Raw genomic sequence first — 13,854 nt, 5'->3', positions numbered from 1 at the left:
TGGCCAGCTCCACCCAAGAAAATGTTTTTTCTCTAGGCCAGGTTCAAGCCTGCCTTCCTGGGATGACAGGTGGGTGCAGGGGTCAGGAAGGAGATGCCATTCATTGTGCAAGAGGATGGAAGCTTGGGGGCCACTGAGTTCAAGCTGAGAGGCATGGGGAAGAGGCTCTCTGACCTGCCTGTGGGATGGACCCTTGCCCCCTGCGTGTACAGGGGCTAGGTGTACTAGCCCTAGGGTGCCCTGGCCAGGTGAGACACCAGCTGGGCACCCTGGTGGTATTTGTGGCTGGACATAATGAAGCTCCTTAGCTGGTCCCAGAACAGAAGGGCAAACAGAGAAATTTGCACAATTGGCAATTTTAGGCACACATTTTATTTTATTTTTATATATATAAAAGGCAAAAGAGTACATGTATTGAGTGGAGGATTAAAGGAGTGAAGACCCTATTTAAAGTAGGGTCTCCCAACCCCCATCCCTAAAAGTCTAACATCTTGCTGTATTACAAAAAAAGAAGAAAAAAAAAGGCAAACATGAAACTTATGACCTGGACTTCACCCCACTACCCCTCATGCCTACATTATGACAGAAATACGTTCTCTGCTCCTACTTATATACAGCCAGAGCTCCACACCTGGGCAGTGGGCCTCCCCCCATATTCCCACCCTACCTCCCCAAAGCCTCTAGAAGCCCTCTTGCTGAGAAAAAAGGGCACATACACACACATACTCAGAAGCACATATATCTGGATCCTTCTCCACACAGAGCACCTGAAACACATACAACACACCACAGACGGACCTTCCCCTTCCTCTGGGCTCCCCCCACAGCTAGAATCCTTTCCATTTGGTTGCTTGCCCTGAATATCTTAGAAACCACCACACACACACACACACACACACACACACACACACACACACACAGCTGCTCCCCATTCTCTCTTTTTGGGAAACAAAGGGTATGTTGGCCCTATTCCCTGTCCCACCACAGCCTAAAGTCAGTGTCCTAAGGTCCTATTTGTGGAGGGTCCTGGGAGGGAATCCCCAAGGGGGCTGTCCGCTGGAGGGGGAGTAAACAAGGAGCTTCTTAGTCTGGGAGGGGGGCCATGGAGGCTTCTAGGGAGCAGCCCTCACACAGTCTGTGGATGCTCAAGGGAGGGGGCGGGGAGGTGGCCCCTGCCCACTCAGATCTGCTCCTTGTGCTTCACGTGGGCCAGCTTCACATTCTCCTGCTCAGTGGAGGGAGGAGGCTGCTCCAGATGGCAGCCGATCATGAGCTGGTACACGAAGACGCCCGCAATGGAGCCCAGGAGCGGAGAGACGATGGGCACCCACCACCAGTGGCGGCCGGTCCTGGGGATGGACAGATGTGGTCAGGGGCTGGTGGGGCAGCAGAGGGGAGTCAGGCTAGGGCAGGCTAGGTGGGGGCTGCACTCACGTGAAGACTTCGGAGCCCCAGCCAGCAATAGCGGTGAAAAGGCGAGGACCAAAGTCCCGGGCGGGGTTGACAGCATAACCAGAGTTGAAACCCATGGAAGTGCCAATAACCAGGACCACCAGGCCCACGGTGAAGGCCTCCAGGCCACGGGGGACAGGGTTGTTGTAGGGATCAACAATAGCCAGCACACACACGATGAGGGAGGCTGTGCCAATGAACTAGGGAGTGGGGAGGACAGGGTGAGATGCTGCTCCCAACCCACCGTCCGGCCCCTCCTCAGTACCTGGGCTCCTAGAGCCTTACCAGTTCCCAAGTTCAGCTCTTTCCAGCAGTGGTGCTAGAATGCTTATGTGCACAAAGGATCCCCTGGGGAACTGGCTAAATATGCAGAGTCCTGTTTTGTAAGGACCTGACACCATGATTCTGATGTAGGTGTTCCCACACATTGAAAAACCCAGTCAAGGAGTCCCGTCCCCCAGCCCCCCATGGAGCAGCTGAGTAGCTTGGCCCTCCTCCCTGTGTTCCCCTCATGATTCCCCGGCCCATACCTGGTCGAAGAATCCATTGACCATGTCCAAGTGTCCAGAGGGGTAGGTGGCAAAGATGCCAGCTGTGCCATTGGGGCCCGAGACTACAAGCTCATTCTTGGCAAAGTCCCAGATTGCATCTGGTGACAGATTAGAGCCAAAGTGGGTGAGGGCAGAAGCCTACCCGCTCTCCTGTCTCAGGCTGGGCCCACCCTCCTGGGGGATCACAGGTGAGAACATCACTGCTGTATTATTACTCAGGAGTCTGTGGAGGGGTGGCAGTGGGGGGGTGGGGGTGGACAGCCTGAGACTCTATTGTTGCCCAACTTGTTTCTTTCCTCTTATGCCCCCCACCTTGGGCCCGTGCGTGAATGAGTGAGTCATGAGCCCAAGGCTTGGGCAGGCCCCAGCTGTCTATCATCAAAAGGCCAGGTGCCAACAGGTCCCAAACAGAGGGAGGGCGGTAGTAGGATGGCAGGGCGGGGAATGCTCACCGTAATACAGCCCAAAAACAATCCCAGCACCCAAAAAGGCTCCCAGGGTCTGAGCCAAGGCGTAGACAGGCAGCTTGATCCAGGGCTCGCGTGCCAAGAAACACATGGCAAAGGTCACAGCAGGGTTCAGGTGGGCCCCTGGGCAGAGGGGAGATGGGACCTATTAGTCACTGTAGCTTGCCACAGACGGGAGGCCAGGATCCCTAACCTCCATATTCCCCCTCTCTCGCCCTCGTAAGCAGGGGTACAGAAAAGGGTTTCTTGTACCAGGTGGGGGGTTGGACTATGTAACAGGCCAACTCTGATAATCTGATTCCAAGGTGAGAGTCACAGGTTCAAAGTATCAAGTTTCTTCTCCACTTTCCTCTTCCAAGGGCTCAAAAAGCTGAGGCCACGGCTACGCCTCATCCTTGGGAGTGTCCCCCACTACCCCATTCCCCAGCTGGGCACTTTGTGGGAATGCCATTTGAAGATTGATGACTGAGGGTGGAGCAAGGCCTTACCAGAGACCTGGCCAGCAACAAGGATGCCCAGGGTGACAGCAAAGCCAAAGGCTAGGTTGATGGTGAGGAAGCCACCGTGGGTGCCCCGGCTGAGCACCACCTGGGCCACGGAGCCACAGCCAAACATCTGTATGAGGAAACAGAACCAGGCAGAGAGAGTGAGGCTCGGCAATTGTCACTCCGGAGGGAAGAGGTAAATCCAGCAACCTCCACCTGCCTTCATCCGGAGAACAGGGAAGCCCTTCCCCAGGGAATCTAACCCAAACCCTCTCGCTGCAGCTGCATCCTGCAAAATAAACAGACATACCCTCCTACCCACAATGTGCAAACTTTAATTTAACAGGGCCCTGTGGGATGGACTGGATGTAGAGTCTACAACTGGGAGCCCCAAAAGATGTCTGGACCATCTTCTCTAATTTTTCTGGAATCTTAGTAGAAGTGAGGTAAAGGGGAGCAGCTTTCACCTTAGCACAGTTTCTCTTCCAGCCCTTCAGGCCTGGCCCACAAAGTAGAAAGGCTCTCACTCATACCCCACCTGCACTTGCCTTCTTCTTCATCTCAAAGAACAGCTTGGGGGTAGGGGTCGGGGATGACATGGGGCACAGAGAAATAGGAAGGAGGCTAGAAGTTAGGGTGAGTCCATCTCTTCTGAATCTGGAATGTCTGAGCCCTGCCCCCACCCTTGCCCCTATTCCCATCCCAGAGCCTCCTCTCTCCACTCACCCCCACCCCTCTCTCAGGGGGTCCAGGTTCCCTACTCAGATGTGGAGGTCCTAAAGACAGTGATCTGAGTGGCCCCTCTCACTAGTCCCAGCAGGGCAGTGGAAGTGGGGAGATTGATCCTAAGGTTTCTGCCAGTGATGGGGGAGATTCAAGAGGCCTAAGGTCCCCGATGTATCCTGTTCCTCTTATTTAAATGTAAATATGCAGGATCCCTGGGTGGCTCAGCAGTTTGGTGCCTGCCTTTGGCCCGGGATGTGATCCTGGAGTCCAGGGATAGAGTTCCGCATCGGGCTTCCTGCGTGGAGCCTGCTTTTCCTTCTGCCTGTGTCTCTGCTTCTCTCTCTCTCTCTCTCTCTCTCTGTGTCTCTCATGAATAAATAAATAAAATATTTAAAAAATAATAAATGTTAACATGCTTATGTACCAGCCACAAAGAGCTATTGCCTTGAACCCCCATAGTGTTCCATAAAACTGCTCCAGCCCCTGTCCTGGGTTTCCTCTTCTACCTCCCCATAACTAAAAGTTTTATGCCTACCCTGCGAGCAGCTCCCAAGACTTGTGCTAAGGCCCCTGGTCATTCTGATGGATCAGTGTCCTGCTGTACTGGCTTGTTAAGCATTTTGATTATCATCCCACAGAAAGACCAAGAGATAGTGGGGAAGCCAGCGGGAGTGATGCAGGGCAAAGGTGTGTAGGCAGGTGAGAGCAAAGATCAGAGACTGTGAGTATGTGGGAGGTTGGGGGAGGCATATGGGGTCCAGGGCACCCTGCCCAGCTTGGCAGGCCCTGGCCTTGGCTCTTTTCCTGCCTGAGGCCCAAACCTGGCTCCATCCCAGGAGACCTTGGAGGTAGAAGCTGTCAGAGCCAGTTCCACCACCTTGGGGCTAATCTTCCTCTTCCTCCCCCTCCTTCTCCCCTTTTCCCTGCCTTGCTAGGTACCTCAGGGAAAGGGGCTTCCTCACCCCAAGGCCAGCCCTTATCCTACCACCAGAGGCTCTGGGTCCCCAGCCCACAGAGGTATGCAGGCAAGCCCTCACCCACCACTCAAGGGTCTCCCAGGCTTAGCCCCTCCTCTTTAGGCAGCCCTTGAGGTTCTGCTTTTCACTGACACCAGATGCTTTACGCCCATCTGAGCTTGAAAGCCTTCACAGAAGTAACACCCTCGTTTTGTGGTTGAGGATAAGCTAAATGATCCTGGGGCTCAGTGCAAGGCCTGACTGCTTCTTTGTGGGAGAGGCCAACTGAGATGTGAGAGGATAGGGAGGCCCCTCTATGACTGTGGAAGACACCTTCCCTGGTCCTGGCTGCTCTCTCAAACAGGGGCATGGACCATCAATCAGATAGTGAGGGACATGAGGTTCTGGGCCAGGAGGGAGAAAAGCACCTGCCTCTCCTCCCTTCTTGACATAGGGAGAGAAGGGATGGGGATGATGCAGAGGGCCACTGGTCTTGTGAGGGGCTGTGGATAAAGTGACCCACCTGGCTCCTCCCTTGCTGTTCCTGGAAGCCAAAGGTTGAGTCTGAGACCTCTTCTCACCATGGAGCCTGCTCTACCACCACCACCCATTTGAGCCACCCCAGCCCTACCTACTTGCCTCTAGTTAAGCTTCCACAGGGGGCCTCCTGGTCTGCCTTACCTACAGTTGGGGCTGGGGCAGGAACGGAATAACCCATTCACCACAATGAAGCAACTGAACCCAAAAGTAACCCAGGGGAAAAACAGGTGTAACCACATGAGGGGCTGAAAACCAGAGAGTAGGTGGGACAGGAAATGGAGACTGTAAGCGGTATTTCTGTCAGACCCAAGAAATGTAAACAAAGTCACCCGGGAACAACCTAGAGACAAAACTAGTGTAACCAAGGAGTAACTGGACTGGAGATAACCCCGGCAGTGGAGGTGGCCTACCCAGAGAACCCACAAACTAACCCAGAGGTTGAGTTAGAGGCTGAGGCTCAGAGTGCTTGGGCACAGAGGGCGACAGCATCTGTCGGGGTGACTGGCCATCTGGGAGCCGCGGGCACAAGGGGTGTGACTTTAGTTAGACCATGTCCTCTGTGCCCGGGGCCTAGCTGCCTTCCGCAGCCTCCTTATCTCCAGTATCCTCCTTTCTTCCAGCTCTGCTGTTTGCACCGTGTGGCCTCCGCCCTCTGCCCCCACCTGTGGCAAACTGTCCTCACATCACGGGAACTTTTGGACTTTCTAAAGCTTAATTATTCATTAGGGGCCAGATATGCAGGACCCAAATAATCTAAGAGGCCCATCTGTGCATGTCCCACTGCCTCGCAGAGCTGGGGCTCTGGGCACCTGGGGAAGGGGAGCCAGAAGACGCTGGAGGTCTGCGCCTGCAGGGGTGACGCCGCCCGCGGCCTCTGGGCTGGGGCTGGAGCGATGCGGGGAGAGCCCTCGGACCGGGCGAGGTGGGGAGCAGAGCTGGGAGAGGGGTGGGACCGTCGGGCAACCGGGGAGCAGGGCGGCGGGGAGTGTGGGCGCGGCAGAGAGAAGGGCTCCTCGGCCCCCACTCACCACGAGGATGAGGGTCCCCAGGCACTCGGCCAGAGCCTGGCGGAGCAGCCGGTAGCGGATGTGCAGCACCTCCCCGCAGCGGGACACCAGCTCCTTCTGTCGACCCATGGCGGGAGCGGCGGCGGCGGGCGGGGGCTCGGGGCGGCGGGCGGCTGCGGTGGCCCCGAGCGCCGCGCGGCGCCCTTTATAGGAGCGGGAGCCCCGCCCGCCGCCCCAGCCCCGCGGCCCCGCCCGCCGCGCCCCGAGCCCGCCCGAGGTGTGGGCGGCCGCCCCCCGCGGCTTGCCTGGGAGCCTGGGGAGGACGCTGGGCTGCGGGGGGCTGAGGAGGAAGGACGGCGGCGGGAGCGTGGGCTTTAGGGGTGAGACCGCTGCGGGAGGGCACGTGGGGGAGGAGGAGACTGCGGGGTCTGGGGGGCGGGGGGTACAGGTGCGGGACCTGGGGAGAATGAAGCTGCCCCCAGAGGCCTCCTTGGGCGGCTCACAGCGAGCCCTGCTGCCATCCTTGCGACGGTGGCGGTGAGCGGGAGGGTCAGAAAGGACAGGAACTGCCCCCCCCCCCCAGCCCTACAGGTCCTCAGCCAGGGGCTGGAGGGAGGCGGCCGTGGGCCCCGAGGGAGAGGACACCTTGTGGTCCAGACCTGGGTGCGAGCACAGCTCGTGTGCTGAGAGCTCATAGGCGCTTGTCGCTTGTGCTGACTACAGGTCACCTGTGGCCGTCCCGACCAGCCCTGTCCACAGCTGTGTCCACACGTGCCTGTGTCCGGTGCGCCAGATCCACTTGGACACTTCTCGTGGCTGTGCACATGCCTGTTGGACCTGGTTGGGTTAACTCAGTCTGCCACACGTGTACCTGCGTGTGTTTTGCACATGGTTCCAGAGGCTGAGCCGAGGTTGTCCTGACATGCCACATGCCACATGCTTGCCAGAAGGGTGAGTCCCAGCTGTTTTTAACCTTCTCTTCTCACACTCTCGCTGATCGCCAGCCAAGGGAGAGTGTGACCCTTTAAGAAGTTAAGCTGGCTAAACTGTGAGGGTTGTCAGCCCTGTCCAAGGTGGGGCTTGAGGCAACTTTGCTCGCTATACTGCATTTAATAATTGGGAAACTGAGGTGTGGTGGCCTGGCCCTACTTCCACAGGACTGGGAGCAAATATGACCTCGCCTGGGTCACAATGGCAGCATTGCCAAAGGAGACCAAATTTTCCAGAGGTACTTGACCTTGGTGGTCTAAAGGCCTTTGAGGAGTGGCTATCAGAAGTGAGGGCTCCAGAGATGACTCATGCCCAAAGAGATGGGGTTTAGCAACACACTTTGGATAAATTTACACACTCTCACATGCACACACACACACACACACACTCACCTGGAGGCTGGCTATAAACCTATAAACAGAGCTCTGTTCACATACTCATGGGATCCCATTCACATGAAAGCCTGGCCATGGGCTCAAACATATATGTAACCCACACATGAGGTTTCCCATGGCCCTTCACCCAGGGAGAAGCACCCCTACTCTCCTGGCCCCCATGGGCTGGGAGGCCCCATGGTGAATCAGGGGGCCATCACCAAGTGCCTACTCACAGCCCCACTGCCAGTCTGTGACTCAAGACACAACCCAAGACTCCCAATGCCAGAGCCCAGACTGTAGAAATGGAGACACACCCTCTACCATGCAGCCCTTTCTTCTCCCCATCGTGTGATGTGCTTCTCAGCCCCTCAATGCCTCAGATGGGACTGCAAAGGCAGCACAGGACAGGAACTGGCAAAGGGCTCAAGACTGAAAGAAAGTAGGAAACCCCAGCCCATAGCACCCCATCCTCACCATGCCCCATCCTGGGCTGGCCTGAAGCTAGGGTTGGCCTGGAAACCAGAGCACAGAAAAAAAACAGGGACAGCTCTGCAACCAGCAGGCACACACAAGGCCCTATACACACATGTTTGCACTCAGCTTATAGATGTTCACATGTGCTACACCAAATTCTCCCTCCCACCAGACTCATTCCTATCTATAACTAGTGTGGACACACGTTCATACCTGTACATACACATGCACAATGGGATGGGTTTGGGTCGGAGCTGAGAAGATATGGTATGGGTAGGGCTTCATGCTTCTTAGTGGGCCTGGAAGAGGGAGAAGGATACAATGCCTTCCAAGGGTCCCTTATTCCTACCAGCCCTCATCTGGGATTAAGAGGGGTCAGGGCCAAGGGATTTTGTCCAGAAGTGCCAGGTTGGCCAGAGTTTGGGTGCTGAAGCAGGACCTCTCTGTGACTCTTCTCACTGTAGTCAATGTCAATGGCGCCCCCTGGGGCAAAAGACAGAAAGAAGCATGGCTTCACAGAGAAGTGACTGAGCTTGGTAGGGCCAATTCTGAGTCACATAACTTACTTATAGCCCTCTGGGCTCCCTCCTGTGCTTTGGGAAGGAAAATCAATGCCAAGTGTAGGCTAGAAGCCAGCCCACCTGGGAACTCTGAGAGGATGCAGATGAGGAGGAACCACCTCCTCCCAGGGCATCTTGAGCAAGGTCTATGTCTCACCTGGGCGGGAGGGCTGAGCCCAGGAAGGGGCCTTGACGGCCCATCCACCCTGTGGGAGGCTGTGACTCCTTGAGGTCAGAACTGGGGGAGTGGGTTCCCAGGCAAGGGAAGGGCTAGCAATGCAAGTCCCAGCCTGCTGGACTAGAGGGGCTGGCTGGGCCCCTATAAAGCAGGGGGAGGTGGTGACACACCCTTCATTTCCTACCCCCCAAACTCTTTTTGCTTCAATAGAAGCCGTATGAACCAAGACAAGACACATGGGCCTTGTTGTCAGCAAGTGGGGTAGAGAAGATTGTAGACATTAGAAAATAAGTCATGGTACAGTACCCCCAGCCTCTTTAAATCCCCTAATCTCCTCCAGAGCATTGGAGCAGGATGAGGGGAATGGCAGACCAAAGCAGACATACAGACATTTTCAAGTTTAGAAAGCACTTCCTCCCATTTGCAAAACAATCCCCAAAAGTGCATGTATTCCGCCCCCTTTCACAGATGACAAAACTGAGGTCTGGAAAAAAGTCACCTGCTAAGGTCTCAGCCACTAAGTGTTGAGCTGGGATTCAAACCCCATGGGATTGAAGAGGAGAGGTGAAGAGGGGCAGAGGGGGAGAGAGGCGGGGGAGCCTCAGGTCCGAGGCACGGGAGGAGCAGGGAGCCAAGACACAGGAACACACTGAGTCTCTCCACACTTGAGCTCCCATTCTAGAATGTGTCCCACTCTTAGACCACTGCTGGACATTATTCCTGCTCTTAGGCCTCAAGAGTTGGGGGCTGGCTCTGGACTGGAATTGGGAGTGGAGAGCAGAGATGAATCATCCTATTATGAGCGTCCCCAGACTGGGGGGGCGGGCGAGTATCTCCTCCTACTGCACCAACAGTCACCCCCTGTCTCCAGACAAGATGGCAGAGAGCCCATGAACACAAACTACCCTCTTGGCACTTCCAGCCAGAAGTCCAGATGGACCTTGAGAAAAATCTACCTTTAGACCCTTATCCTGGGGACTGTTCACCTTCTAGTGTCCCTAAGCTCTTTGCACCCTCTGGAGACAGCAGAGAGTTATAGAGGAGGCAGAGGGATGGGCAGAGGCCTAGACTACTTCCTGAGGAAGGGTCCAGAGCCACAAGGGCTAGGCTCATGGGGCAGAGGCCTCTAAAGACCCAGAATCTCAGCTCTAAGCCTGGCTTGGCCACTGACCAGTCAGGTGACCTAGACAGCTCTCTTCTCCCAGCCCTCAGAGTGTCAGGTTCTTCATCAGTCACATGGAAGTTTCAGATGGAGTCCTCCCATACCCCAACCCAGGGCCTCTATAAGAATCAAACAAGATTGTGGGTGTTTCAGGCTTTAAAAACTTTATTACATAGTCAACATATGAAGAAAGACTCATTTTAGAAGCTGCGTCCTTGATTAGAGCCACATTTCCTCATATATGAATATCCACCTGCATCCATGTGCGTTCTTGGCTATGTGGGTACATGTATCCATGGGAGGTCCGCATACACATGAGGACAACCATAGGGTTCTTGCATGCATGTGTGTATCCATTAGGGCCTGTGTGTGCATTTTCATGTTCAAGGGGCTCTGTGTGCATATCTCTGTGTGTGTGTCCCTGTCTGGGCCTGGCTGTGGGTCTGGGTCCAGTGTTTACAAAGTAAGCCAGAGATAGAGGACAGGGATCTGTTGAGGAGTCTGGAAACTAACTGGCCAAACACTTGGGCCTGCCCCATGCCAGCCTGGGGGGAGGGGAGTTAGTGACATGCTGCTGACACAGTCCAGGCAATCACTGTAAACAGGCCTAGGGTGTCTGGAAGGCTCATGTTCACACCTTAGGGATCAGATCCCTGAAACCCCTGGTTTTTCTGTTTTCCTATCTCCTTCTTCACTAGCAGGAAAACTTCTGGAACAAGGATGGTTGCCTCAAAGGATGAGAGATCAAGACCAGAGGTTGAGGAGAAAGAAAAGCTCATGGGCTTCCTGGGTGGTGGGGGGCGGGGAGGGGGGCACTGAATTAGGGCCTGGCATTTGCCTGGCCACTGCAGCCAGGAAGAGAACATGGAGTTCTTGGGAGGCAGAGGCAACTGGAGGGCTTCCTGGAGGAGGAAACATTTGGCTGGGGATTTTGTGGAGGGTCTTCCAGGTGAGAGCCCGCTGGGCCAGGCCCAGTTGGGTATGGCTGCTTGCCTGGTACACAATGAGAGCACCTGTAGTGAAGCCAGACAAGGTCACTGGTAGCACAGGAAGGGCCTTGGGTTCTGTACTATGGGCCTGGGCCTTATGGAGAGGCCAGAGATATTCAAGCGGTGCTTCTTTAATCCCCAGGGTTCTGAGGAAGCTCTCAATGGGACTGTTGGAGCTGAAAATGGGGAGAAGGAAGACAAGGAGGCACAGCTCTGGCCCCACTTCCTGCTTCAATCACAGAATTTTAACCATGGTACATCAGGGTTCTCAACAAGATGAAAACTGACAAATGTTCCACTACTAAGAACAGAAGCTAATGGGAGGCCTGAGGGTTTTAAGCAGGGAAGTGGTATGGTCTCTATTTGCCAATTAATGGAAAGCATTGGAAGGATCCCTCCAGCTGTGAAATGGCTGATGTATTAGAGGAGAAAGGCTGAGGCCAGGCAGCCTGGAAGGAAGCCACAGAGGGACAGAGGCCAGATGTGGGGCAACAGCTATAGGGAGCGAGGTGGGTTTTTGAAGTGCTGGGCAGAGCAGAGTAGGGCAGCAAAATTGGAGGGGAGCAGAATTAGATAGGAACTTGAACATGAGATGGGGCCCAGGACAACTGCTCTTTGAGAGGCTTGTGGTCTGAAGGGGATGGGATGGGGGACAGGTGGTGAAAGGAAGCTCTGCACCTGGTATTCCAGAAAGGTCATGGGCACATGTGAGCCCCAATATTCTCTCCCCTCATCCCAGCTCAGTCTGGATGCTAATTACAGGGCAGCCACCAGCTGCCTGCCCCAGGGAGAGGCGTCACAAGAAAGATCTAGGGGAGTAGACAGACTACAGCAGGAGAGTCTGCAGTCAGACTTTAGGTATGACTTCCTGGGGATGGCTAGAGCCGGGATCAGTGGGAAATGGACTCCAGGGAGACCCCACGATTGAGAGATGGGAGTGGGAATTTTTTAGGGGGCCGATTGGAGAAAGGCCAAGATGCTGTATCTGTCTATCTATCTATGCCATATAATGATTGCCATTGTAGCGATAATTAGACCTCCATCACATAATTGTCCTTTTTCTAGTGGGTGGAATAATTAAGTTCTAGTCTCTTAGCAAGTTCGTGGATTATAATACAATATTGTTGGCTAGGGAAACAGAGGAGATTCAGGCTTGAGCTAAGGTGGACCAGAGTGTGCACACTCCTACCCCTCCCCTGTCCTTGGCTCTGCTGCTCTAGGTTGTGCTAACAGCTTCATTCAACTGCCCTGGGTGGAGAGAGAACAACAAGGCTGGCAGGTGGCCCAGGACAGGGAAGGGGGCCAGGCTTTGCACTCTTCTCTGCCCCATTTTGCAGATCTAGAACTCAGCTTCCATTCCCTTATTTCTCTTCACCCCAGCCCTGGGATCCAGGAAAGCCCAGGCTCAGCAGCAAGGCCTGGAGCCAGGATGCCTAGATTCTTTGGATCTCCACCTCTAGCTCCCTGTGTAACCCTGGAACAAGTTCCTACACCTCTCTGGGCCTCATGCAAACCAGAAAAATTATCCTCCCCACCTTATTTTCAGAAGCTGAAGTGGGAAAGGGAAATGAGTCTCCCTCTGGGTTTGAAACACCTTGGTCCCCATTAGTGCCATGGGCAGTCTAAGAGTCCCGTTCCCCCCACACCACCTCCTCTGTCTTTGCAGCAGGATGGGCAAACAGGCTGGCCTCTTCCTGAGTAGGGTAGGGGTGACTCACGTGCCCCAGGCTTCCCCTCCCCTCATCTCTCACCTGGATTAATCTATGACTCACAAAGGAAGTACCGGATGTTAGGGGGGTTACATGTGTATTTACTGGGGTGGGGGCACTCAGACTAGCCCAAATCTGAGCAGCCCTCAGGACCTCATTGAATGGGAACTTGCTGCAAGGACCCCTGGGCTTTGGGGTCTTGCTCTTTTTCTCCCAAGGAAGGTGCTAGGCAGAAGAAAATAGTCTATAGCCAAAAGGATTCTGGTTTAATAATTTAAAAACATTTTTTTAAAGATTTATTTATCTTAATGATAGAGAGCTACCACGAGTGGGAGGGGGAAAGAGAATCTCAAGCAGACTCCACTGACTGAGTGCAGATCCCTCAGCCCTGAGATCATGACCTGAGCCCAAACCCAGTCAGATGCCCAACCGACTGTGCCACCCAGGTGCCCCAAAAGGCTTCTGGTTTAGAAGGGATGGTGATACCAGTCAGAAGAGAGGATTCTTTGAGAATTCATTTACTGTAAACTACATAGGCTCAGAAGTTCTGACAGAACTGGGGAAACCAAATCCCAAGAAAAAAGGCTTTATTTAGGGCCATTTAAATAAATCCACAGTAAAAATTTGAGTTTCTGCCTTTTATCTGAGAGTGTTTTTCCTGACTTGCTCTTCAAAAAGAGATTTCATAAATAAATAAATAAATAAATAAATAAATAAATAAATAAATAAATAAGATTTCCCCTTTTACAGCGACTCAGAGCTGAAGGCAAAAACCTGCACAGACTAGCACATAGACATGTGCACCACACTCCCAACACACAGAGCAGATAAATCATCCCATACGTCAGACAGACTCCCCCCAATCCACGTCCACCTGCAAAGTTAGATGCAGGAGCCCAGAGGCAGACATACCCATGGGGATGTAAGCTACATCCTTGTTCACACAGTTCCTTCTAGTCTCTCCTTTCCTTCCAGTGAAGTTCTAGTTCCTCAGGCCACCCGCCTTTACCCCCAAGGTTGTCTTAGACCACACTGGCCTCACCTTTCCGGAGAAGACCTGAGGAAAACAGGTCAGAGCTGCAATGTGAGGGGCTGAGATGAGCCTGGGCTTCCAGCTCTCTCCACATCCCATTCCCTAAGCTATGCTGGAGGTGAGAAAGGATGGGGCGGCTTCTTGGGTCTGAGTTCCAGGCCCTCTTCCCTAACCACATCATGCACCCTGACAAAGCCA

General features: G+C 54.2%; 1 protein-coding gene and 1 long non-coding RNA gene across 2 annotated transcripts; one reads left to right on the top strand and one right to left on the bottom strand.

Moving 5' to 3' along the window:
* Positions 1-356: 356 nt before the first annotated feature.
* On the bottom strand, positions 357-6,375 carry AQP3 (aquaporin 3 (Gill blood group)). The gene is made up of 6 exons (XM_041764475.1): positions 6,206-6,375; positions 2,959-3,085; positions 2,456-2,593; positions 1,983-2,101; positions 1,435-1,652; positions 357-1,349 (listed from the first exon to the last, which is right to left on the bottom strand). The coding sequence occupies exons 1-6, from the start codon at positions 6,311-6,313 to the stop codon at positions 1,181-1,183; spliced, it is 879 nt and encodes a 292-aa protein (XP_041620409.1). The 5' UTR covers positions 6,314-6,375; the 3' UTR covers positions 357-1,180.
* LOC121496166 lies at positions 3,105-13,251 on the top strand. Its single transcript, XR_005989118.1, has 3 exons — positions 3,105-6,099; positions 6,908-7,135; positions 11,057-13,251. It is a non-coding gene; the product is annotated as an uncharacterized LOC121496166 (long non-coding RNA).
* Positions 13,252-13,854: the final 603 nt, after the last annotated feature.

Source organism: Vulpes lagopus, chromosome 7, assembly GCF_018345385.1.
Source record: "Vulpes lagopus strain Blue_001 chromosome 7, ASM1834538v1, whole genome shotgun sequence".
Taxonomy (NCBI): Eukaryota; Metazoa; Chordata; class Mammalia; order Carnivora; family Canidae; genus Vulpes; species Vulpes lagopus.
This window is presented reverse-complemented; position numbering and strand designations above follow the sequence as displayed.

Coding starts and splice junctions, on each gene's coding strand:
- AQP3 (XM_041764475.1), bottom strand. CDS start 6,313: ATGGGTCGACAGAAGGAGCTGGTGTCCCGCTGCGGGGAGGTGCTGCAC. Junction 2,594..2,958: donor TGTTGCTGGCCAGGTCTCTG/GTAAGGCCTTGC, acceptor CCCTCTGCCCAG/GGGCCCACCTGAACCCTGCT. Junction 2,102..2,455: donor TGTTTTTGGGCTGTATTACG/GTGAGCATTCCC, acceptor ATCTGTCACCAG/ATGCAATCTGGGACTTTGCC.